This window comes from Daktulosphaira vitifoliae, unplaced genomic scaffold (genome assembly GCF_025091365.1).
Source record: "Daktulosphaira vitifoliae isolate Bord-2020 unplaced genomic scaffold, ASM2509136v1 Scaffold_3, whole genome shotgun sequence".
NCBI lineage: Eukaryota > Metazoa > Arthropoda > Insecta > Hemiptera > Phylloxeridae > Daktulosphaira > Daktulosphaira vitifoliae.
In genome coordinates, this window is record NW_026099574.1 from 4,553,776 (window position 1) to 4,581,306 (window position 27,531).

At 27.6% G+C, this 27,531-nt stretch overlaps 1 protein-coding gene across 3 annotated transcripts; it reads right to left on the reverse strand.

Moving 5' to 3' along the window:
- Positions 1-466: 466 nt before the first annotated feature.
- LOC126903012 (elongation of very long chain fatty acids protein AAEL008004-like) lies at positions 467-26,905 on the reverse strand. 3 transcript variants are annotated; one of them, XM_050680890.1, is made up of 9 exons: positions 26,516-26,905; positions 13,053-13,165; positions 8,809-8,999; positions 3,995-4,075; positions 3,838-3,894; positions 3,364-3,469; positions 3,081-3,217; positions 2,833-3,015; positions 467-1,554 (listed from the first exon to the last, which is right to left on the reverse strand). In XM_050680890.1, the coding sequence occupies exons 2-9, from the start codon at positions 13,111-13,113 to the stop codon at positions 1,435-1,437; spliced, it is 936 nt and encodes a 311-aa protein (XP_050536847.1). In that variant the 5' UTR covers positions 13,114-13,165; positions 26,516-26,905; the 3' UTR covers positions 467-1,434. The 3 variants fall into 3 exon arrangements, with proteins under 3 accessions (XP_050536847.1, XP_050536846.1, XP_050536848.1); XM_050680889.1 differs by lacking the exon at positions 26,516-26,905 and adding an exon at positions 14,537-14,910; XM_050680891.1 differs by lacking the exon at positions 26,516-26,905 and adding an exon at positions 13,491-13,511.
- Between the last annotated feature and the right edge of the window lie 626 nt (positions 26,906-27,531).

Sequence of the window (27,531 nt, forward strand, 5' to 3'; positions counted from 1 at the left end):
AACCAGTGTGTAATAATAACTCATAAAAACTTAAGTGTTCTATTCAAGTATTGTGATTAAATTATCATTAGAAATAGTATCATGACATCACATTTTATTATTGTTATAGTAACAATTTTCAAACAATATATTAAATTGATAATACATGGTAAACTGATACAAAACAAAAAACTTCTTTAAAAAATGTATAAAAAAATCGATGTAGGATTAAGTAGAGGATGTATAATAAAATTATATAGAAAAGCATTTTTTGTCAAAAGTCTATGTTTTGCAAAATAACAATATTTTTTGATTTACATTTTTTTTATACTTTCAATTTAAATAAATACACTTATATATAAAAATTTAAAAAGATATTAAAATATCATAAATCATTTTTTTGCGGTTTGTATTTTTACAAACCATACAAAACATAATTAATAATTAAAAAAAAAGAATGACTAAATAATTATACAAAAAAAAAAAATTATATATAATGTATTATACATAAAAAAACACACTTTTACAGAAAAGTACAATGGCCTCACATTCTTAAAATCTATGTCATTCACACTAAGGCAGCACTGAGTCCTAAAATATCTGTTTTGCACTTGCTATTTCAGAAAATAAAACAAACATACATTCTACGTGTAGGGTAACAAAATGCTTAGTAAAGCTACTCGAATGAATACAGTGATAATATATAAATTTATATTGTTTCACTGTAAAAATTAAGTTAAACATTTGAAAATTTAAGTAACATCCGCATTGAGTTTTATGAATTTATAGAGTGAAAATAACAACAAAATTTATAAATAAAATAAAAGAATAAATCCTATAAGATAGATGCTGGACAGTTATAACAGCAAAATATACATATGACTGAATTGACGGTAACAAAATTGCCAACTTAAGAAAAACCATACATACTTTAACATAAAGTAGCCGAGTATCAACGCATAATGATATTTAATGAACCCACCCCTCTCACTGTACACCTAAAGTCCAATAATAAAATACAAACATTTAATTTCATTAAGCATTGCATAGATTACCACATGAGTTCTACATACTTATTGTAAATATATAAAATTGCGGACTATAACAAAAATATCTAAAACATTTTATACTTCTTACCTAAGATAAAACTAAACGTAAATAAAAAATATTTCCTAAAAAATGTATTTTGGCAGATCGAAAAATGAAAATTGAAGTTTTTTAATATTCGATGCTAAAATATAATTTTCATTGTATTGTAGAGACCTACGCGTAAGTATTTATACTATACATTTTTGGTAATAATTGTCTTCACGGACGTTTTAAGTACAAGCGCATATTTAGTATGATTTGAATTTGGTTTTAAGATTGTATAAGAGGGTGCATTGTTGATTGATCGCCGGGCATTGTCTTTTTTCCATCATTTAGGAACGTTTGTGCAGCTTGATAAATGGAACACTACTTGGTTTTGGCGTCTTCAGTAGACTTGAAGCCGTTATTGATACCGTTTGAATAGTATACGACGTTGTTGTGTTCTTTGGACGCACATTTGCTGTAATTGTTTGAGCTTTCTATTGGCTAAAAGAATAGAAAATAAAAAATTGTATTAGTCAACAGAGAATTCCAACAACTCTATAAAAGCTAAACACCATATTCGACCGATGTAGAATGTGGTTATGGGTGATGATCTCATTAGTATACTTATAACAACATTAATAAAATATTCTGTTCTCGCAGATTTACATATAACGAGCAATTAGCAATTCATTTATAATTGACATTGAAATATTTGAGCTATATATAACAATCATAATTCGAGCTAATTGAAAACTACTATTTACTTAGAATGCTTAAAAAATAATATCTTTAGCACAACAACAGTGTAAGTGTTCGTACATTAGATAATTATCGTTGTGAATATTAAAAGCGATGACTTCAGTGACGATTATAATGTATAAAACCCAGAACGTAATAGAAAGTATACTCAACCTAATTGTGTTGGAAATCTATACGACCTTGGGTGTAATGGTAAAACGTCTGAAATCGTATAGAAAATCTCGTGCAAATAATTGTTTGTGTCGACGAAAAGTTACAGAAATAATAAAACACAAAAAAATGAATCGTGACTCGGTTTAGCTTCAACCCCCATGTCCAAATGATATTGACATAGGCTTACAGCTGTGATTGATCCATAATACCCAAATCTCATACGTACTGTAGAACTTGTGCGAACCAAGGCCGGCGCCATCTCTGTCGACCCCTTAATAACACACAGGCTACATGACGGGGTAACGTTCGGTTTCATTAATTTTACCTTCGGCTTTTATTTTCACATTGAAACGTTTTTTTTATCCATATATTTATTTTTACAACTATCACGACGCTTTGATTAAACTTTATAGACTAAATTATCATTTACCCAGCGCCGTAGAAACACAAATCGCCTAAAACGTGAATCATGATATCGACATGTTTTTGATTAAGCGCAGCTTGCGGTTTATTAATAATAAAACATTAACGACCTTAGATGTAGTCATGACGTCCACAATTACTCACGAAATGCACTCACGTGTCATATTTCAGCTAACACGGTCGTATGTAGAATATAAATAAATGTTATGTGATTTTCCTCATAAGGTTATTTTAATTTGAGGTATTAAAAAAAAAAATTATGGCTTCGGTAACAGGAAAATTAAATATTTTTTAAATCGTTATTGACGTTGCACCAAATAACAAAAAAATTCAACTATTATGTATCCGAACACATTTCCAAGTAAGTTGAACAGCCGAACAAATAGTTAATCATCGCCATAGATTTTTTAACAATACGATTTAGCATCTTGTTTTTTTACTTACCATACAAGCTCCGTCGTTGGAAGATTTTAGTTGACCTTTAGTATACTTGGATTTGTAAAAGTCTGAGAAAAGGAACAAGAACATAACACCGTGCAGGCCGATCCATATCATGAAACTCTTGGGGTAGTTGCATTCAACGAATAACAATTGGAACTGATGAATGAAAATGCATACGAATTGTAACTACAAAAACAAAATAAATGTGTTATCAATGAGAATGGCAGAAGCCAATAGTTTTTTATGATTACCATTTGGAAAGAGGTAAGGTATTTTTTCCACCAAATGTATTTTTGATACTGTGGTCCCATAGCTGATACCATGTAGTAAAAGTACATGACGATGTGTACGAATGTGTTGAGCAATGCAAAGAAAGTGCTATGGCCGCCTGCGATACAAACAACAGGTGTAAGTAAAGGAAAGTAAATTAATATGCCAATACGGCGTGCACCATAGAATATAACAAATATCAGCCATGTCGGTTGTTTAACAATTAGTCATTGCTTGATAAGTATTGCATTTGGAATCGCTTACCTGGTGCGAATTTCATTCCCATCCAAACGCTCATGGGCATACATCCATGGTGAATGACGTGTAAAGTTGACACTTGTTGGTTCTTTTTTCTCAAAATGAAAAACAACTGCAAAACATAAGTTGTTTTTATTCGGTTGGTTAGCAGTAGCTGTACATTTTTACAGTGTGTGGGATTATAAAAACACAAACTAAATTAGTACGGAATAAAAATCGTATAGATAAGAACGTTACACGAAACGTTCGTCGCGATGACATTAGCTGATCGATTTTTACACTAACTAGACTCCTATCCTCATCCTTCCTGACCCACACAGTTTAGGTCAAATACTACATTATTAGATTACAGTGTTGTAATAAAATACGCGTTGACCTAGTCTGTTTTAAAAACATCACGTGAAAACAGTAGTTTGTAATGAGTATAATAAATGTAGCGACGGTTTATTTAGTTGATTTGGCGGGACAGTGGGCACTTACCGTGTCTAAGAACTCTGTGAACTTGGAAATGTAGTACCACCAACATGTTCGAGCCATCTGCAACGGAAAGATAAGAAAAACACAATCAACACACGCTAATTAAGACGGTTAAGAACCAATAAGAGTACCCAAAAAAAAAAAAAAAAATGTAACTTACCCGCAAGGCCATCGGACTATTGGAGTAATCGACTGGTTGACATTTAAGACTGTACGATCCTCCCCATCCGCTCATCATGTACTGTAAACACGATAAAAAAAAATCCAAGATATAGTATATATCAGACAACGGGGCTATGCACTATAATTATAGTTAAATTTTTATTTTAAGTAACATTTCACTCAAGAGTAGTGCGGCCTACTTAAGCATTTGCATAGACGAACACCATTCAACCATCATAATACAAGACAATAATATTAACAATAACAAAAAACGGGTATTAAGTTACACTTTTTTCCACGCTAAATAAAATTCGGGGAAAACGAGTCAAGGCTAACTCAAGGCAAGACCAATCGAAGAAGTAAAGAAACCTGAGCGTTACGTTGTTGTGTGCCTGTCTCAGTCAATATTAAAAAATGATAGAACTATTTCGATTGAAAATCCTAATATTACACAATGGGTCGACAAACTGAATTCGGCGATGAGCGCTTCTACCCAGTCATTGTACTATAGTTTGAACTTCGGTAGTACTATTTTTTTTTATCAACCTATCAAATAGGAAGTTTCTAGACAAGGCTTCATAAAAATTATTTCTTAAACCGGTTATTGTTCATGCTGAGTGTATCAGATAGAATTATGATTTGGTCTCATTAATATGTATAATTGGTAATACAGTCATTACACCGATACACTAATAGAAGACTTTATACGCGCAATAAACATAAGATCAAGATTATTGTAAGATTTTTACCTATTGCACTTCTTAATTGTACAATGATTTCCTATTGGCAAATCATTTCAAACCAATTTCAATTAAAACGACAATTTACCGAAAACTATACATGAATTTAATGTACTATGATTTATATAATCATTAATATGACTTATTTTTTGATTTCTAAAAGCCCTTAAAACTAAAAAACTTTATAAGTAATTCGTTACGAATACTTTAAAATGTTTGATCGTTTCAAATTTGTATGATAAGAATTGCTAACATTAAATTTAAAACTAGTACCAATAACAATATCCGCGGCTTGTTTTAAAAAAGTCGATCTTAAAGTGAACACTTTTTTTTTACTTTTCAAATAACTTTAATAGAAAATTATGGACATTGGTAATATAATCTATATTTTGTGTATAGAATTCTCTAGATTATTTTCTGAGGAATCTTAGATTATGTTTCCAACGTTCACAGTTTTTCTGATAAGGTTGTGTCATAATCGGTTATAGAATTGAGTTTTAAAAATCATTGCTGAATAAATAATGAAAATACGTCGCATAAATAACCTTTTTAACTACAAATAAACATATATACAAGGTACATATTTCTTTAACTGGCTATTTCATTAATATAATCAATTAAATACATAATTAATTTATAACATAATGTAATCAAATCGCATCCTCTAATTCTAGTAAATAATAATGGCAATGAAAATTTTCATGGGCGCCAAAAAAGAAACCCTTTACATTTGTTAATCCTCTTATTGACTATTCTAATCTATTATTTAGAGTCCCATGAAAATATAACGTTGCGTTTGTAACGTTCGGTCGGATTATAATAGTACACAGGTATTCTCCACTAGGTATAAAATACATAACAGTCCCAATTAAATACATTTATAACGTTTGCATTACTTACTTAAAACGTACGTCATATGCACTCGCTAGACAATATGAATTTGGGTCACGCGTGTGCGATTGATTGTGTATGCATTTATGTATAAAACATCATGGGGGACATCTACCAATAATTAGATTGAATTATGCTTCGTGTACAAGTCGCACAGTACATATATTACTGTGTAATCAATAGTAATAATAACCGTGGCAATTATTTGGGTCTGATAAGCAAGTGATTTAGTGCATGATACATTAAAGTGCGACGTTGTACATAAAACTAATTAGTTAAGTATAATTCGTATTGAAATTGTGAACAAGTTTAAGGTAACGACCCACAGCTATTTACATATAAATAAATTATAAAAACGATCAACTTCTACTTTTATAATTATGATGATACTGAGGTCAAATCAGAACACACCGATCGATTTTAAAATCAGTAATTTCTACATTATATTAGGTTTAATTGTAAACGCATACTAAAGAAGGGGTTTAATAAGCGAAATGTGGAATACCAGTATGTCTTTTAAAATACCTATTAGGTCATCATCATTTCCTTAGCCTCTATACCCACTTATATGGGGTCGGCTCTACCTTACAATTTTACTGGATTTTTTACATCTGCTGACGCAATCTCGTTATTGCTAAGGGAGAGCCAGCAAGGAGCAAGGTGTATGTTACTGTTAAAGTTCTTGTATGGTCACCCATCCGGAAACTAACAACAATTGGCGCAGCTAAACATCAGCGCTAAGGCGGCTGCCGAATGATCCACTGCGCTATACCACGCCCCTTAAAACCACTATAAGGTCATATCTAATAATATTACTTTATTATACAGTAACGTTACTATAAAATAGTTATTATTGCTATTCTAAATTATGGCAAATCTTTGGTACAAGGTAAAAGTTATGCAATTCCACAATAATCGCCTCAATTAGTTACGAATCGTAAAAATATCACAAAGGTCGCGTTTTAAAAAAATCAAATCATCATTATTTTTTACTCAATACTATGATATTCAATGGAAAATAAGAAATTATAAGGTAATTTTTATGCGACAACATGCAGTGTAATCAATTGTACCGGTTTAAAGTACATTACCCTGTTTCAGGTCAAGCGATCATTACAAGAAGAATAATAAGAAATACCGTAGCATTTATTCAAATTTTATAAGTACAGTTAGACTGTATGCTGATATTCAAATGATATTCTTATATGAGATCGAAAAACAGGAAATTATAGACAAAAGTTTTGGATTCTGATATTACTATTGATCAAACAATAATAAGTTTGCTCGCGTTTGTGCGTTTTTTGGCGTGTGAAAATAGACATGTTAACATCTCATAGAAGTGCATAACGACGTGCCGGCTAATAAATACGTGGTCGCTATGGTTTAATTTAGCAGGCCGGCAATTTTATTAAAAAAAAAAAAACATAAAATGCATAAAATGCATAAGCGTATCACTGAAACTGTAAAAATATAGTCAAAAAAAAAAAAGTGAACAATTTTAGGTAATAATAATTGTGTAAATTTATTGAAATGCCGTTAATTTATACTACATAGAATTGTAAAAAATAAATAAAATCAATCGTTTTAAACGAGCAATGAGAATTTTTTTATCATAAACATAAAATCAATGACACGGACTAAATTATTAAGAGCTAAAGGGTTAAACGATCTAATTTCAAGAAGATAATTTCATTTCATTTTGTCCATTATAAATGAAATATTTAATGAGATAAATCGAAAAAAAAGTGTAAGGTTTTTTACAATAACAATAAGATGAGTATACCATATACGTTTCTAAAGCCATTGAACATGTATATGTATTTTTAATGTAATTATTATTAATTACCGTACACGTGTACTGTTGGTGTTAAAAACCGGAAAACATAAGACTGAATAAACTGGAATAAGTACATACCTCCTTATAAAATTCAGTGAAACTAGTAAATTTATAAATGTTTGTGTCTTATGGCAATGATTATTATAATCGCAAAATATACATTTTTCAAGAAAACAAGTTTTAAATCGAATACATTTCCTGATGTATAATAACTTGAAAAAATTAACGAAAGGTTGTCAAGGTTTACCTCATTTAAAGAGTAGTTTTTTTTTATATATAAAATAAATATTGTCGGTCATAAATTGTTTATAATCTGGTAAAATCCGTTTTGCTAATTATGAAAAAATTAATTTCATTGAAATATAAAATAATCTGAGATTACAGTCTAATAACATATGTTGTGTTGGTTAATATTTCAACACTATAAATGGGAAGTGTAAATCCAAAAAATATTACTTTGGATTGAACGTCTAGGTAATTTCGAATTGTTTAAACACTACGACAATTTAAGTCAGTCAAATATTCATACCGATAATTTTTCTCGGGTGTCGTTGAATATTAATTGTCGTTGCTATTTAGCGTATGTGCATATATATATATATAAAACGTTTAAAAATATAATGCGTGTAAGCTGTTACTGTACGATAAACGCTACAGCTGACCCCCTTTCATAACACACATATGTGAATGAAGAATATATTTTTGTCTAGGAGGCATGTAGAACTCGATACTTTCCCAACGATCAGACGGTCATTCGTGTACGCTGCCTGTGGTACCCGATATGAGTCACTTTTCGTTTAGTTTTTGCTCAATTATAACTGTTCGAAGCGATTTCGGTTTCAATAAGTCTTCGGTAATTTCAGTACACTTACACTATTAGTTTCAAAGGTCATGGTCGATTTCAGATCAGATAGTAATCTTTTGAATTTTTGGAGTAGAGCATGAGATGATAAAATACAAGTTAGGTAACGATAAAAGCCTTTCGAATGGCAAATCTATAACCATCAAAATATAATACCTTGCGCGATTGGGTCGGGTTAATTTTAGTTAAGATTTTCACTTGGGAGACGATGAACTTGCGTAGGAAAATGTACAGACAAGAACGCGGAAACGATGACGTTTGTCGTTTCCCAACAACGTCAACAGTACCTTTATTAAATATTAATAAAACGTTTAGTTTTAGGTAACGCATTCTCGTCACACAACATATACTTGCCATCTTCCCCCCACCCAGAGAATTAATTACAATATGTATAGGCGCAGTTGATTGTTTATGAGTTTCACGTGGGACTAATATTCTATGGAGTCGAGCAAGAAATACATATTTCTAATTGTATAGTTCACCTCGTAAAAAATCCAAGCGCTGAACACAGTTTGAATCGCATTGTACACTACGAGTAGTTTTCTCAGTTGAAATGGTTTTCTGTTCTCCATCAGTCTTGGACCAAGCACCTTGGCCGAGTAGGCGTAAAATAGACATATGAATAACGTGGGGAATGGACTAGATAACATGGGCCAACCATTTACTCTGGCGTCTGAAATAATCAAAGGAAACACCATATAAGTTAAATATTGATTGAAACATAATTTATCTGTAATTATACAAGACATAATTTAACAACTGTTTTCATATAATATTTGATGCGCGTAATTTCAAAATTGGCTAAATACAACTTTTGAACCATTTCAGGACAACAAAAAAATAAATAAATAAAATTTTCTCAATGGGGTTGTAAGAAAAAAACGATTTTTCACGATCGGTAATGACTAGTTATAGTTTTGTTAGGCGTTCAATATTTTTACAGACCATGTAATACGATGTGACCTTCAAGAAAATATAAAAAATGTTGTTCTAGAAAATTTTAAAACTACACACCTCATTTGACATCAATAATAAATACTTTCCGTGTCGATATTTTATCAATAAAAATAATAATAACACAATTACACTAATTGAGTAATTATTTGTAAAAAAAATTATTGATTGCAGCAGTGACTTGGCAACAAATAATGGCTTATAGAAAAATCAAAATGGCATACCATAGTCATACAAAGCGATACACCCAAAGTATGCTTTACACAGTGCACATACATTACATACCGTGACCCACTAGACAGTTTTTGAAGTAACGATTTTTACACGAGTTTAGTCGAATACCAAATGCAGAGTATAATAATTATTTTACCTACCCAAAATCGTTTTAATTTACATAAAGGTCGGCATCGTGCCTAGAGAGTTTATTTAACAGAGCATACACTTAAAAGCGAGATAAATAAGCTAGTCTCATAATTATATCATAAAACACAATAACTCTGAATGTGGTACAGTCGGATTGTCTATTATAAAAGTCCTCTCAAATCACGTATCATAACACCATTGTATTCAAACACAACATTAGTGAAGTAGTTCTGTACATAAATAGATATTTTCTTTAATGTAATCCAATTTTCTCGAGAAAACTCGTTCGATTATTTTCGTTGAGGAGGAATTCATTAATCTTAATTACTTTTATTAACTCAACGCACAAAAACTCTACAGAATGCAGCATTTATTTCGGGTGTTTTCATCTAAATAAAAGTAAAACCTAGTCATATTATTAAATAAATTATATTTATATGAAAATAACAAAATAATAATAGTTATAACATTAATTAAATGTTAATATAGAAAAGCCTCAAATTAAAAAAAAATCTTTTTTTTATTTTGATATAAAATTACTTTTTAAAAATATTATTTCATAAGTATAAAAAAAATATATCTTATATAATAGACTATAACAAGCGCATCAAACGGTCACCGTGTCGTATATTAATTAATACTGACAGTTTCTTCAAAGAAAGAACATAAAAGAGGACAGGAACAATATTAATGAATTATTCTCATAGTTGGTAAAACTTGTATAAATATTTCAAGTGTTGTTTTTTTTTCCTGTTAATTGATTAATAGCACAATGGCAGTTTTTAATAATCTAAATACAACATACATTAACGGTTCATTTAATTGCGACATATAAATGTAATATTTGCTCAACCGAATCGTTTGAGGGACTAACGTCAGCTCGCTACTAAGATTAAGTAAAAATAAAACACGGAACAGTTTTTTAAAAGCTTGAACTTTCGTTGTTACCAGCAACAACATGGCCTTTATCAACAACAATTTTGCCTTATTTAAATTACTATGATATTAACGTTTTTACAATGGACACCCTTTGAAAGTTTAATCAGTAAGAATCATTATAGATATATCTTTAAAATGGTGTTAAAGTGTGAATATATAGACACATGTAATAAACTCCGTTAAGTTAAGTTAACTATCAGAAAAATTACAAATATTGCTCTATCGTAATGATTTTATCGGAGCTCTTAATGTAACAACATGTCAAATAAAATTTAAGACAAGACATTTTGACGGTTTTTAAATAGTTTTTATTTGTAATATTTTTCTTTAGCTATTACGATAAAAAAAAAATTGCATTTAATCAAACGTCATAAAACAACAATGTTGTATAATTTTTGCATGAAGGGCATGAATGCGATTTAGAAAAAACCTAACTGTTCATTTAAGTTATTTTTGAAAAATTATCGATTGTTTGGTAAAGATATTTAGAAAAATATTTTGTGAACATTACTATATATATTTTTTAATTTAAGATCATCTTGGCCACAGCGTCAACTTGCCAGCTTTTTACTTGTCTTAAAGCGAATAATCGAAGAAACTACGGGGGGTTTATAATTTATGTTGTACATTACTAATAAACAAAATAATTATTGGTTTAATTTATCAAGAAAATAGTTAATTTAAATAATTAACCTCGAACCTGTATAAAATATAGGAATAAAAAAATATTGATAGCGATTTCCTTGAATATGAAATTAAGTTTGATGTTGTTCAGGAATTTTTTCTGGTCAAACTTGACCAGAAATTTTGATTGATCAAGAAATTTTTTCTTGGTCAATTTAATTTTATGTTCATATAGCGCATTGCAATGAATAGCAAGGTAAGTGATAAGAGATGGTGCAGAATTTAGAGGTGGTGTTAGTTACCCATAAAAACCTGAATATCGGCGCGATAACAGCTACACGTTTGTTCCTAAGGCTAGCCTTGCAGGTTGTATTTACCGGCCATGATATACAATATTATATTATATCCATACTGAACATTGTACAAGGTGTCATGGTACTTTCTATACTCCAAAGTATTTCAATGGCAACGAATGCGCGTAGGGACACGTGAGTAGGTAACATTGGAGCGGATGACCCGCCGAAAGTTTTTTATTTAAAAATTAGTTCGGCCTTCGATCTGACATCTAACCACATTTTTCAAAGTAAGAATATACAATAATTATTATGTTTATTCATAATTATTGGGGACATGACGAAAAATATACTTTTTCGAGATAAGTTACCTAAGGACATTGAAATTGAAATATTAAATGCTAAAACATTATGACAATTACAAAACACAAATTTTTTTCTTTGGAATTCTACATTTTTAAAGCAATTATTATTTGTTTATATTGTTCACTTGTAGCTGATATGATAATAATGTAAAAAAAAATAATTTATTTTTTCTACAACAGCAAAAAGAGATTAACTTTGTTCTTTATTTTTTATTTAAAATAATACAGAGTTGTTTTACTAAACTTCGAAGGCATTTTGTAAAAATATGAACTAGAATACCATTACATTTATGATTTATTATGAAAATATATGATTATACATTCATATTGTCTGAATAAATAAAAAACTCCAGTTGCCATAGTCGTTTGAAAATATTTTTAATTCCTATATTTATATTTAAAAATCAGATTTGTTTTTAATATTGTGTATATTAAAGAGAAGAAGTTTATGTATACCTCTTTTTTTTTATATATAAAAATTACAAGTACTCGACAAATTATCTCCATCTTATTTTAAGTGATTTACTTAACGAAAACTGTGTATGATACGTGTTTAGACTATTGTTATTTTCAACAATTTTTTTTTGTTTTTCAATGGAAAGTTTAAGTAAAATTATATACGTACACATTAAACATTCTTTGTGTATAAGAGTTATGTTCTTAAATACATTGTAGCATAATTAAAATTGTTTACATTGTACTACATCTTTACGCCTTTCTCTGTCGAATAAAATAATTTTTAACTGCTCACTGCTTTTGACCATTTCCCTTTTACCGGTTTATAGTTACTAAGATCAACGTAATTGGTAACTATTTATATAACATTCCATATTATTTACACAACACACTATACAATACATAAAAAAATTTTTTTTTAATGTATTTTTACTTAGAAGTCGCAGGTAACACGGATATGAAACAACCCAGATTTAGTCATGCAATTTAGCCCGTTACCAAAATTGTGTGCTATAAGCATGAAATCTCAAGTTTATATAAAATGTATCTGAGTATACATTTAAATTTTATAGCAGTAATTCATAAAAAAAAAATGTAAGTTAGGGATGGAAAATTTGGTATTGTCTACATGAAAAACAATAATTTTGCGATTATTTTCATCCAATTTACAAAGGGGAAATATGTGCGGTAGAAATTAATTACTTTTCATACTTAAATTAATTTTTCACTCACCACTTTTGTTTTCCATTATATCGTGGTAACTGTCAATGAGGTTTAGGACTAGTTGTGCCATTTTTTAATTTTGTTTTTTATACGTCTTTGTGAATCCGTCGATTGTAGTTGGACTGAAAAATTACAACAAAAATATTTTATTAATTAAAAACCACATAATAACACAACGATCTAATCACGTAACAATTACAATTCATATTCACATCATATCTCTTATACACACTAAACAAGTGAAAAAAAAAGACAAACAAAAATTCGAAAGAGAGTAACAGGTGCTCTAAACAAAGGAGATTTTTGAACCAGGAAAAAATAAACAGTTCCGAGCGAGATGCACGTACAGTGTTTATAAACAGGAAATTTAAGTAACGAAGAAAATGGTGTCCTGTAAATGAATTCCAATATAATGTGTTAAACCAAATGTTATTTATATATACATACATTATACAAGATAAGGCAAGAACAAGATTTTTGTAGAATAGTAATTAGTCTCTAGGACTCTATCGCGTCGCCAATCTTGTGATATAACAATAAAGACTAGATCGTATTTTACATTAATAATTACAAATCCTTAATCATAGCTACTAATGCTTTACGAACAAGTCGGAGGTGGTAAAAAAGTGAGATTAACAGAGTGTGGTGGGCTCATCGGTAAATTGTTATGTAAAGAGAGCCGCCACTTAGGATTCAGTATTATTCACGCCAAATTAAGGTCTATTACAATAATAAAATGTGAAAATAATATCAATAAGCGACATAAATTTTGTGTCAATCATAACAATTTCTATGAATTTATTACTACATTTTTCAAATACTACCCCAAGTAAAAACTCATATTTATGCTAAGTTTAATATTAATCGTTTCTTTATGATTTGATTATATTATTTTGCCAAGTTCATAATGACAAACCGCGTCACGCTATAGTATCAACACTATACACACACAGCTGAACGACGTTCATGGGGTTGTTCGGTTGTGACGTCGTCACTTAGAGTCTTGTACGTTTTTTGGTCACATTATAACGAGATAAGCAAAATAACAGTAAAAATAAAACAATAACTAGGTTACTAACGTATTTTTTTATTACTCAAGATCGTTGTATAATAAAACGCAAGTAGTGAATTCGGCCCACGTACACAACTGAACGGACCCCCACAAAATGGTGTATTAATATACACAGCTCAAACCTTATACTGTTGCCGGTTTGGTGGAGGTGTGGTAGATTTTGATATGGCAAACAACTCTGGCTGCGTGACAGATACGACCGCGATACGGATGAAGATGAATCGCAAAAAAAAAAAAACATTACAAACGGACTTTTTGGAAATTTTTTTTATTATTTTGTTAAGTGATCAGACGAAATATATTAAACGTTTTGAAGAATGTAATATTCGTGCTAAATGCATAGAGAACGTCTCTCATAACCGAACAGAGAAATGGTATAAAAAATTCAAGTGACATTATTATAATGATATTTATTGCTAACCTTTTAATTGATGTCGCCGGTCCTCTAAGCGGTGGCCGTACCTCAGGAAAAGAGGGCTAGCTAAATTCAAAAAGAGACACTAATCCGGACGCTTCGCATATACTTATGAATTGACACTTTAAGTTGAACTGCCCAAGATTTATAGCTTTACTTTACTTAAATGCACTAAAACTCGGCGTTTTGTTTACACTTGCGCGTTACGTGAGTGGAATTTAAAAAAAAAAAACAATAATATTTTTATTTTTACTATTAGGTACGAGTGGTGTGAGAACTGCGGCCGTCGCGTAGTAAAAAACGATTCAATGGTCCACCCGGAACGTCGGAGTGCACGAAAGCCACGCGGCTGACTGGTCCGATACCACAGACGATTTATAAAAGAACAACCGGCGACGGCGCCTGTAACATAACAAATGCAAGAGGGGAGGACCAAAGGTGATCGCAGTAGACGGTCGGCGCATCAAAAATAATTACCGGTCTTTTAAACAAGTCTATTTTTTATTATAACTTTTTGTATGTTTAGCTTAAGACAGTAGAGGACAACATCAAAGGATATCCCTTTTTCAGGCATCGTTTCTCGTTCAGTTTTACACTGCAATTTTTAAGAGACTATTTTTATAACGGCAAGTACTTTTTATACGACTCGCGATGCTCATGGCTTGAAAATCATCATACGCTAAATGGGGTACACTTTAATGAAGCTACGAGTTCACGATGCATTAAATGTTACACAATAAAGAGGGTTCAAATAGCATTATGACCCTATATTATAATGTTTGACAGTAAAGTTGAACATTTTTTTAATCAATTACCCTAAAATAGTGCCGCGCGATGATTGATGAATTTTCATACGACAATAATCGTTGTGCTATTACAAGAATAATTATTACTCTTGTACTTGGATTTCTTTTATAGGACGAGGCGGAGATGGCCAAAATAATACACACATTAAATGACAATCGATATAAATATTTTTTAATTGTTTTCGAAAAGCTATATGAACGGTTGTCAGGTTAATATTATAATCGAATTTACGGGGTCTAGAAAAGAAACGATTGGCTGACCTCCAGATCTGTGAGCGATTAGTCGATCACTGTCCGTAGTTCAGTATCCGAGTAAAGTCACCCAATTTCCTCGAACTTCGGTATTTTATTTAATTGCTATATCGTTATCGGTATAGTTAGCCAGGGGCTTTGGCGACGTTTTCACATGAGTACATTAAGTCCACTGACGTACACAAAACGTAACTAGTCGGTTTTATTTAGAACAGATATTTACGCAAGCCAAACGTAAAAAACCGGTAAATTGTTTAAACATCATTTATTATCAACTAAAATATCTACCAGTAATGTTTATTCCTAACACTCATGCGACTGCAAGTCATACAGTAAGCACAATCTAAATACAATTAAGAGATTTTCTCTGCAATGGGACAACAATGTTTATTATAAATAGAGAAAATCACAGACTAATAGTTTTGTTTTTCTTAATTAAAGACTTTAAATTTGGTCACTCAAAACTATTAAACAACAGTAAAATTAAGTCCAATTTTCAACAATTTTCTAGATATTTCTTTATCAATGAGACTTATTCGTAGTCATCAATTAGTTAAAATTTTTCGAGTTTCTAGGAAGAGTAGAAACTCTGATCTTACAAAAAAAAAGATATTATTACTACATAGGAAATAATTAATAATCAGAACACACCCGAAAAATGGTTTAGTTGTCGAAAAAATCGTTTTTCTAACAAAAAAAGCTGCTAGGATATCATTAATTTTTTTCGTTTAAGCAAGAAACTTTGTTGGCTATAAGTTTTCCAATTCTGATTAATTTTAAAATGTATTTTCAAATAGTAAAGTACACAAAAAGAAAAAAAAAACTATCAATTAAGTTTTAAACTTAAAGACACTAATAAGACATTTCTCAACCTAAAATAGGACAGACGAAATAATTGTGTTTATCTATCAATCTAATTAATTTTAAACTAGTTATTGAATAAGTCAAATTTAAATTTCATTATTATTAAAAAATACGACTCGAGACATATGTTGTTATAAAATAACAATATAAGTAATGTTAGTTTTTGAAGTATAAGGTAAACAATTATTATTGTTATATAAAATAATTTTTTCTTACTATTAAAAAATAAACATTAATAGTTAAATGTATTCAATATAAAAGTGAGTAAAAAAAATGAAATGTGTTTACAGACCTCGGGTCTATTTAAGATTGTGTTAATAAATTATAACGGAACCAATAAACTCGTGTTAGTAAAAAGTAACAAATAGTGGATTTAAACATTTCATACATGTAATAAATACACAAATATCACCAATACTATTTTTGGGAAACAAACATTCCTGTTTACAAATAAGACAAAGTTAGAGAAGTGGAATACTTATCATTATTCTTAACTTGAAATATTTTTAGAAGTTTTAGAAGACAGTTTATTTAATACTTGAATAAAATTTTATTTGTTTTTTTATTAAATAATAATTAAACCCATTTTAATAATATTATATGGAAACCATAATTAATATTATTACTTCAAAATTTTTTAAAATGTTTTACAAAAAACTGATAAAGTGTATTTTTTTAGGAAGAAAGATTTAGGTCATATGTAGTATTGAGGAAGATACAAGTAAATAAAAAATAAAATCAATAGGGACACACAAGTAAACGTACATACATATTTCATTAAAACCGGCTTTAAAACTACTATAGATTCCAATGAGTACATTCGTTTAAGTGGATTATCATTAATTTATTTGACCATCAACTTAAAGATGATACACCAAAAAAGCGATTCGATGTTAATACAAGTCTAATGAATTATAAAGTACACAAAACTTCGTCCTTATATGATTCTTTTTGAAACCTGAACTATAACTAAAAATTGATAACAAAAAAAAAAACATGAATAACAGTAGTACTCGAACAATCAAATATATTTTGAATGAATCAACCAGTAGAAGAAGTGACCTAATTTACAGAAAATAAAGATATGTCAATTCTCTTATTATTATTACCTTTGAGTTAAATTAAAATAGCGACCGTGATAAAAGAATTTTCCTTGCTATTCATCGAATTAAGTATGAAATAATTTAATTAACGAAATTCATGCGATATTTGAAATTTTAACTAATGCTGTGTCTCACATGTACTTATTTTCATTTTTTTTTTTACATCACAATTAAAGAGTAATATGTTTTCTTAAAAAATTATTATATAAATTTAGAGATAACTTTCAATTAAAATAAATTTTTGAATAATTAAAAAATTAATTTAAATCTTAATATTTCAATTGTTGAATATTTTTAATATTTATATTTAATATTCTAAGTTTTTCTCATATAGTTAATAGTGATTGTACAAATTCTTGACTGCATATTAATTTTAACAATATCATTTCTTTAACTCTAATAAAATTTTCTATTTAATGATGTCAATTTCAAACTTGCAAGTTGAACTAAAAAAAGTTCAATATATATTTATTATAAACTTTCATAAAAATCAACTTTAAAAGACCAAAAAAATAAATCTATATTGAGATTTTAGAATGAAATTTTACACAGATTACTATTAAAATCAAAATCAATAATAATTTGAAAAAACATTTTATTTATTTTTAATTATTTATAATAACTTGTTTTTTAAAAATTAGTAATTATCTTGAAAACTAGATATGATAGATCTAGTTGCAGATAAAATCGGCATTAATAGTTGGTTCAGAAAAATATTTTTTCGACTATGATGAAGATTCCTTGAAAACCAGTATTTATACTACCAATATGAAAACTTTTAATAAATTATGTAACAGCATAATAATTCTTTATATCGTTTTATTTTTTAAATTATTAGCAGAATAAATTTATCAGTTATAATTATTACGCGTTTTTTAATAAACATAATGCAAAAACAATAATTAGAAAAACATCCAATTAAAAAAGTCGTGTTACCAAAAATGTTAAACTCTAGAATAAAAAATTAATTAATCATATCCGACGTAATTAAAATATTGTTACGGTGAAAAATTTAGAATACATTTTAATTCTTAAGAAAATGGAATATTTTTAATTTTTTCCTAAGGTTGTTACATTTTACACCAAAAGTTTTAAAATTAACATTGGTTTTATAGACATTTAAAACGTTTACTTAAAATTTAAATAGGTTTCTTTTTAAACATTTTTATAAAAATTCTGTCAACTATATGTTTAATGGCTAGAATCCATTAAAAACGTCTATTATATTCACAATAGACGTTTTTTAATTTTAAATTAGCACAATATAATAAGATTACAAAATTTTTAATTTATCATACTGATTATTTGTTTGTTTTATTAAATAACAAAAAAATATAGAGGATATGTATGATGGCACTTGTACTAGGATAATATTGTAGGCGTAGTAACAGAATATTTTAGAGTTAGAGTAGGTTTGCACCAAGATTCTGTTTTTAACCCTTCCTTATTTTCTACAGCGAGAGATGAAATACTTGAGAAATACAAGGAGAGGTACCGTTGTTCGCTTACGATGTAGTCTTAATAGGAGAAAATAGGGAAGAAATTAATCAAAGGCTAGAGGTGTGGAGATCAGCTCTTGAAGAAAAGAAATTAACAATAAGTAGGAGTAAGACAGAGTATATAGAGTGCGAGTTTGACAAAGGAGAACACGAGGTAGGGTTGAAATAAGGAGATAGTGATAATAAGCGAGGACGTGATAGGAAAGGTGGAAAGTTATAAGTATTTAGGATCAGTTGTGCAAAATAACGGCGGTATTGACGAGAGTGTAAGACACAGGATTGAGTACAGATGAGTTAAGTGGATAAAAGCGTTGGTGTGTTATGCGATAAGAGAATTCCAATGAGGCTGAAAGGTAAGTTCTATAAAACTGTAGTGAGATAATCTATTATGTATGGGTTCAGAGTGCTGGGCGGTTGACAAGAGAATAGAGCAGAGAATGAATGTAGTAGAGATGAGAATGCTTTAATGGATGAGTGGAGTGACCAGAGAAGGTAAGATGAGAGAAAGGAATCGGAAGTTGTAAGAACAGTTATAGAAATGAATGTTGAAGATAGAAGAGGTAGAGGAAGACCAAAAAAGATATGGAGGGATGTTATTGAATGCGATATGAGGACGGCTGATGTGTGCGTAGATTTAATGGGAGATCATACTAAGTGGAAGTTTAGGATAAGGGTGATCGATCCCAAGGAGTTGGGATTAAGGCGAGGAAAAAGAAAATTATGTATAACAAATAAAATAATTCTTGTCGCTTATCGTGTAATTTATATAGGTAAACTACGAAATATAGAATTTCTCACACATGCGTAGAAAGTTATTAATATGTAAAACTTATGGAAATATTTTTATTAAGAGTGATAAAAATGTTACATTTGTTCACGAATTATTAATACTTTATGTCAATATTACACTGCTGAATGTAAAATTAACATGTGTATTAAATATATCGTACATATGATCTTTAATACTATTTAACCAAAATTTGTTACAGTTTACGGTTTATATAAAACGTTAAATATTTAGTTTGGCTTTTTGAAATGATTTCATAATATAATTAAGGAACAACAAAGCATTTGAAATAGAGCGAAAATAAATAAATAATTATAAAAAATATTAATTTAATAAAATAACAGTGTTATTATTATTATTTTTTATTTTATTTTATTTTTGTAGTAACGAATTGAATATACGGTAAATGAACATTTTTAGTGAATAAGTAATAAATTTAGTAAAAAAATTATTTTTTTTATTTGTAATATTAAGATACTTAAAATTTTGGATAAGTAAGTACTCATATTAAATAACTAATCAAAGTACAACCTTGGATATAAATTAAAAAAAAATTTTTATATAGGTTTACTAAAAAAAAAAAATTCAAGTTCAAAGTACTTTTATTATACACGTTTTAAATTGATGTGTTGACATACTCTACATTCATAAAAAAATGATACGATATAAGATTAATAACATAATTAAATTAAAATTTATAAAGTATGTTAATATGCAATGATAGTAAAATTAAATTCCAAACATATAAAATATTTAACCTATTAAAATTCATTATTTATTTAAGCCAAAGGTTAGAAATATGGAACATAAAAAACTAGATTATGAATCTATGTCATTTTAAACACTACAATTGAATATAATTAGAAATTGAAGGTCCTGTATAATAGTAACAACGAGTTTTTTTGTCAAAAAAAATATCACAAATTTATGTATTTATGTCATAATGTTTACAATTGTAAAAACTATTGACAACTTGTCAACAAGTTATAAAAGTTTGTTATACTCTATCAAACTTTCATTTTTATTAAAAACAAATAAAACAAACATAAATTTTTTTCAAATGAATAAAAATTTTAAGACATTTTATTAAATTAGAAATTGGTACAGCGAATGGTACTTCAAGTATTAACTAACTTCGGTAAGTTTTTAAAATTATTAAAATTGATTAATAATATACATTAATATAAAAAAAACACATCACAGGGAAGTCGCGGCACAGTAGTGACGTCGCATAGTTGAATCAAGTATAATGATATCTGTCAGTGATTAAAATCACTATCAAAAAGAAACGCTTTGATACAAATCTGAAGATAGTGTTTAATTTTAAAATTGTGGATAATTCCAAAAGCTACATAATCTGCTATATCCTTATTAATATCCTGATGAAGATAAAGTATGTCGAATGAAAAAGGGATATAAATATTATTTCCCATAATAAAATTGTGTTGATCCATACACTTTTCAATAAGTTATAGCATTATTAAAATAAAAATGTAAAAAATAAGAATTAATACACTGGATATTTAATGAAAAATGTATTTAATTCTAAAACCGGATTAATATGTTGGCAAAAAAATTGTTATAGTTCTAAGAAGATATTTTGATTATATCACACGGTTGTGTATTATATAACGTATATAATATATAGTATATATATATATATAATTTATTAATTTTATTAATACTTGATATCCTTCAAACACTTAAATGAAAATTTGGAAGTTTAAAAACTATGGTACAAATAAAAAAAAAATTAAAGTAAAAAAAAATTTTCTAACAAAATATGACGGTTACAAGAACATATTCGAATACTTAACGTCAAAACGGAATTTTAACGATATAGTATTCTATAATAGTATTTTCTTTTAATATTTACATAATATTATAAAGCGTGAAAATTTCATACGTTCGTCGGTAATAGTAATGATGAACATATACATTACATGGAATGATAATGTTTACATTATATCTGTGTTGTGTATACAAAATATAGTATTTCACTAGAAGGTGGTAATAGTAATATTACTGCACAACGGTATGCGGAAAGTGGCTCTTTTTGTCTTAGTCTACATAATACACTCGAAATAGACATTTTTCATCAATTAAAATCACAATTATAATTATTTTTATTTTTATGAACTGTTTGTCACGTTTTGTTTAAAAAATGAAAACAGTTTCAAGCCTAGGAGTATTGTCCGCTAAATATAAACAACTTAAATAAAGTTTTTAGAAATCACGTATAAATCAAAGCGTTAAATACACTATAGTATCGTACTTAGGAATAGCGCCAACCGATTCTGCCACCCCCAATGACCTATTTCGCCCATAAATTTTTTTTTTCTGTATATGAATGAGTAAAAAAAAAAAAAAAAACTATGACTTCTCCATAACGAAATAACTGGTTTTCTTCGGATTTCAAAACGTTCAATGGCGAACTTAAAATACTCTTATTCCGTTTGATAAAAAGTTTATATACCATAGAGGTTTGCCATAAGAAAGCACATGATTGTAAAAAGCAGTAAATTAAAAGCAAAATTAGCAGTAGTATATTCAAAGTTCAGTACTTTTTTTAGACGATTAAAAATTAACTAAAGTTTAGTTCTTATTGGATCGATTTTCCTAATCGAAAATTAACTACAAGGGCACTGTACTCGTACTGACACAGTAGCAGCTACCAACATTGGACTAATATTATCATATATCTGGTATGACAATGTTTTTGCGTACTGACAAATCAGTAGTGGAAATTTTGTATAATCAGTAACATGGCATTACTCTGCCAACAATGGCAGCCTAGTACTAACCACCTATACTGGATCAGTACGAAGGACAAGACACCAACAAGTACTATGTTAGTACAGGTTAGCCAATGGTCCGTTATCAGTACTGATGAAATACATCGTCTGTTGTCAATACTGGTACATAAAAAAAAAAGACCAAGAAATAGGTGTTTTTTTATAAAAAATATTATTTAAACTATTTTTAAAAAGAAGTAGGTTAGTTTGGATAAAAGCAATTGACTCAGTTAATAAGGTGAGGGAAGTCGCCCTAAAAACAAATTTTTGCTACTTTTTTCACCCCTTAAGTATTTTTTGACTCTGGGAAAACTGATGTTAACTGACAAAACAGCTATACAAAAATTATATCGATACGACGTTTTGTTAGTTATTATATCTAATTTTCATATTCGACCCTTGTACTTTTAGTAGTCAGTATACGTTATTACCACGGATTAGATATTACCTATTGATTATAAAAATTATTTAATATAATATTAGAGTGCAGTATATAGTTTAATTTATATTAAACTATATACTTATATTTATATTTAATTTTAAAATCTTACTTATATGCATTAAATCGTATTAGACATTAATTCATTAAAAAATACTGCATTCATTATTAAAATTGTTTTTATTAAAAAATATTGTGCTTGCCCTCTTAAAAAATTGACTTGTTTTTTCCTATCCCTTAGAGAAAACATTCTAACGCTGTGCCTGATTTTATAACTTTATAAAAAAATAAATACTAATCATTTTTTTAATAATAAATATACACACATAATTCTGTGGCTATTTTAAAATAATGGTAAGAAACAAGTACAAAATCTATTCTGGTGGTTACAATTAATTACTATTGACTTATCTAAGGTCGAAGGCTGATCATGTGAAATTTTATCACATTTTTGTAAAAAAAATGATCAATTTTTGGAATTTTTTTCTGATAATTTTATTTGCAAATTTTACATTCCCATTCCAACAGAAATTAAATGCATTTGCATACCATACTTTAAAAATAATATAAGGGCATATATAATTAAATTCTATAAAAACAAATGAAATTCAAAGAATGCATTCATATAAGAACATTCTTTTCAAATACTGCTTCGCTGTAATTAAGAGTTATCAAAATTTAAATAGAAGATTGTTTTGAAAATAATTGTGTATAATACAAAATTTTCATTATTTATGTCACCTCTACGCTGTACTAGATCTTTATTGGGTGGATATAGGTAGAAATAATTGAATTATTTATTTAACATATTGATAACTTCTAAAAATTAAACTGATAATCAGAATTGATAATAAATAACAATAAAATTACTATTAAAGGATAGCGACTAAAGGTCAAGAATAAAACTTCCAATTAAATAAAATTTAGATCATCATTGTATTAATAACATTTTTAATTATGTAAGAACATCTAAGTTATCAATATCCAGTGTTAAAATGTTCATCATATACTATTAAATAATATCTATGAAAGTATCACATAATAAAATACTAAATTTCAAGTAAAGTAAAAATCAAGCATTTATATTTACAAATAACAACATTAATTGTAACAATAAAAACTTAAATTAATTATTTAAATATTATTTATAAATTCATTTTTAATAACTGTATGACTCCTTTGACATTTATTATTCATGTCTCATTAGTATTAATAAGTCATTATGACATCAATCACTGTATTTTTTTAATTTATTCAAAAACATTTTAATACCTATTGTAAAATTAATTTAGTTAAAGATATTAATGAAAAATTTAATTATTACACAACATTGATTCAGTTTTTTATTTAATAAGTTAAATATTACATAAAGAGGAATTTTAAAACTGATGCGAGTTTAAAGCCAGAAAATTCATTTTAACATAAGATAACATTACCTATTCAATTTTTTTTATCTCAAAGAAAAAATTTTGAATATATAAATAGAAAATTTTTTACTCTATAAGAATAATATTTATTTGATATAATTAACACATGTATTATCAACAAAAAGTAATTTGAAATCTAATATAGAATTAGATAATTCTGTAATCCTGATTATACTAAATAGGTTTGTAGATAAATAGTTGATCTTAACAAATGTTTTATTAAAAAATAGTAACACATGGATAAGTATACACACAATAAATTACACAAATAACATTTTATAAAACTCTGAAGACCTAAACATTTCAGTCAAATTTTTTATTTCATAATACAATAGCTTTTATAAGAATTTTACTGGTAAATTTAAACACATAATAAATAAATAGGATGATTAAATATTGTATAAATTATTCTGTATATTATTTTCCTTGTTTATTAATTACCAAATTCAAATTAAAATCTATAATTGCACAATTAGTTAAAAATATAATGCAGGACAGTAAATATTGTTTATACAGCTGGAACACATTACTTCCCCTTTTTACTTTTTTTAATAAATTTCTATTTTTATGCATTGTCGGATTTTTTTTTGTTAGAATATGACTAAGTGATAAAAGAGTAAGTAACAAAACAAGAAAACACTTTTATTTCACAACTATTCACTATTGAAAATAGAGTTAAGCAGAGAAAAACCCACTAAATTAAAAACAATGAAATACATTAATGCAATTAATGTTTCTTTCATAAAAAAGTTTACAAAAAAAATATTAAAATAAAACTACAATTAAAGACTTGTTGGTAATCAATGTTAACATTAGTATCAAAATTATAATAATGAAAACATTATTTATTAGCATTACTCTAATATACAGAAATGACAAACTTAATTAATTGAAAAATAAAAATAATATTGAGAATTTTTTTGGTTTCATTTAGTTCCTTATTTTTCTCAATTTAAAAATACTTGAGTATTTTTTATGTTCATCCCTTAAAATTTATAAGGGTCTCATTTTAATTTTTCAAAGTACAAGATACATAGTTAATTAATAGTTTATTTAATAGTAATGATATAATTAAAAAAATGACTAACTGACAAATAAAAAATTATTTCAGAAGATATCAACATATTTATAACTTGATGAGAGGAAGAGTACAGGGGGAAATGTTTAGTTATAAAAGTAGCAGTACATACTCTTCACTTACAGTCATTACTTTAAATTGATAATGACTTCTGAAATAGTTATTCAAATATTGTAATCGATTAGTTATTTCCTTAATTAGATCATTATTTAATAAATAAACTAGTTAATTATGTATGTTATCATCTGAAAAATTAATGTAAGACCCTCATAAAGTATTAGGGATGAGCATAAAAAGTACTATATAATTGATAAATTAAAAAAAACAAGGAACTAAAATAATAAAAAAAAAAAAAAATTCTGAATATTATTATTTTTTTTATTAATTAAGGTAGTCATAATAAATTAATTAACCTGTATAGTGCAAAACTAATTATTAATTTAACAATGAAGTATAGCTTTAAGGGTTATGATTGTTTACAATACAATTAACCTTAGTAGCTAAAGACAGTAATAAATAAAATACTTAATTAATTATGTAAACTAATATTCAAACATATTTATCATTGACCTTTCTATTTAATAAAATAATGATTTTAATGACTATTGATAAAAAATAAATTTATAAACCCATTAGTTATATTGCGTTGATTATACAAATTCAGTATTCAATTGAACTATGTTGTTAAACATTTATGTACATTTGAATTATTAGATTTAATGTGCTCTGTTTACACAACAATTGATCCCTATCATTTAAAAATGACAAGGTACAATTTACAATACAAGAAAAATTGTATTTGATTTATTCTATATCATTCTATGTATTTGGAAGATTTTAATTATTAAGTTTAAAACAAATTGCGAATGGAATCTGTCACAGTGCTATTAAAATAACTAATAACTAATAATTGAAAAATAATACAAAATAGTTACCTTTTATGGAAGATGAGATTTGAATCTATATTTCTATTAGTCTTCAACTGTAACTCTCGGTCCTTTAAACATTTAAAAATGTTTTATTTAGATGCTATCCCGGAAACGGACATTATTTCAACTGTCCGAAATACGTTTAATGATCATAAAAGTAAATTTATTAATATAAAGGAGTGGCTGTAAATAATCTGATAAAAATTTATAACCGGTAAAACCGAAAAATATTAAAATACTTTAATAACACTTAAAAATATATATTAAAAACACTACAAGAAACAATCAATGAAGTATTAAGAAATCATTTTTGTTAAATTTTGAAATTGACTAGAACTTCTGAATTTAGTTTTCCTTTTTCCAATATTTTCTCACTCCTGCAAAACAGTCACTCGCTCACTCGCTCTTGTGTCGATCTGCAGTATATCCCGCATTATCAATTATTGAACAGTGTACGTTATCATAAAACGATGCCGCTAATCATGGAACAAATAATACTCCGCATCCATTTTGTCCATGAACGCCGACGCCCGCACTTATTTTGTCTTAATCAATTACCAAAAATGAAAATTGTATATATTTTTTTTTTTTACAAATTTTTAGCACACAAAAAAATAAATACCAATTAACTGAGAAATTTCGAAATTTAAATTTTACCAATAAGAAATTATTATTAATGATTCATTATTTTAAACCTTGATTATTTTCGGTCTAAATAACATCACGGTGGTGTAAAAATTTAAAGACAACAGTGCCCTATATAAAATTGATATACGGAAGTTCGAGCTACGCTAATCGTAAAGAAAAAAATACTTACTTTAAAATTTTAGTTAAAATCTAAGATAGGTGAGTTAATAGAAATAATTAGCTCAATACGAATAATACTGATAATCAAAAGTAAAACATTAACTAATTATAAATTTAACTTAGTTTAAAAGAAATATATTTACATTATTAATTAGTTTGAGGATCTCATAAAATGTTAATTAATTTTTCTTTCTGATTTCCTTATTTGTGAACAA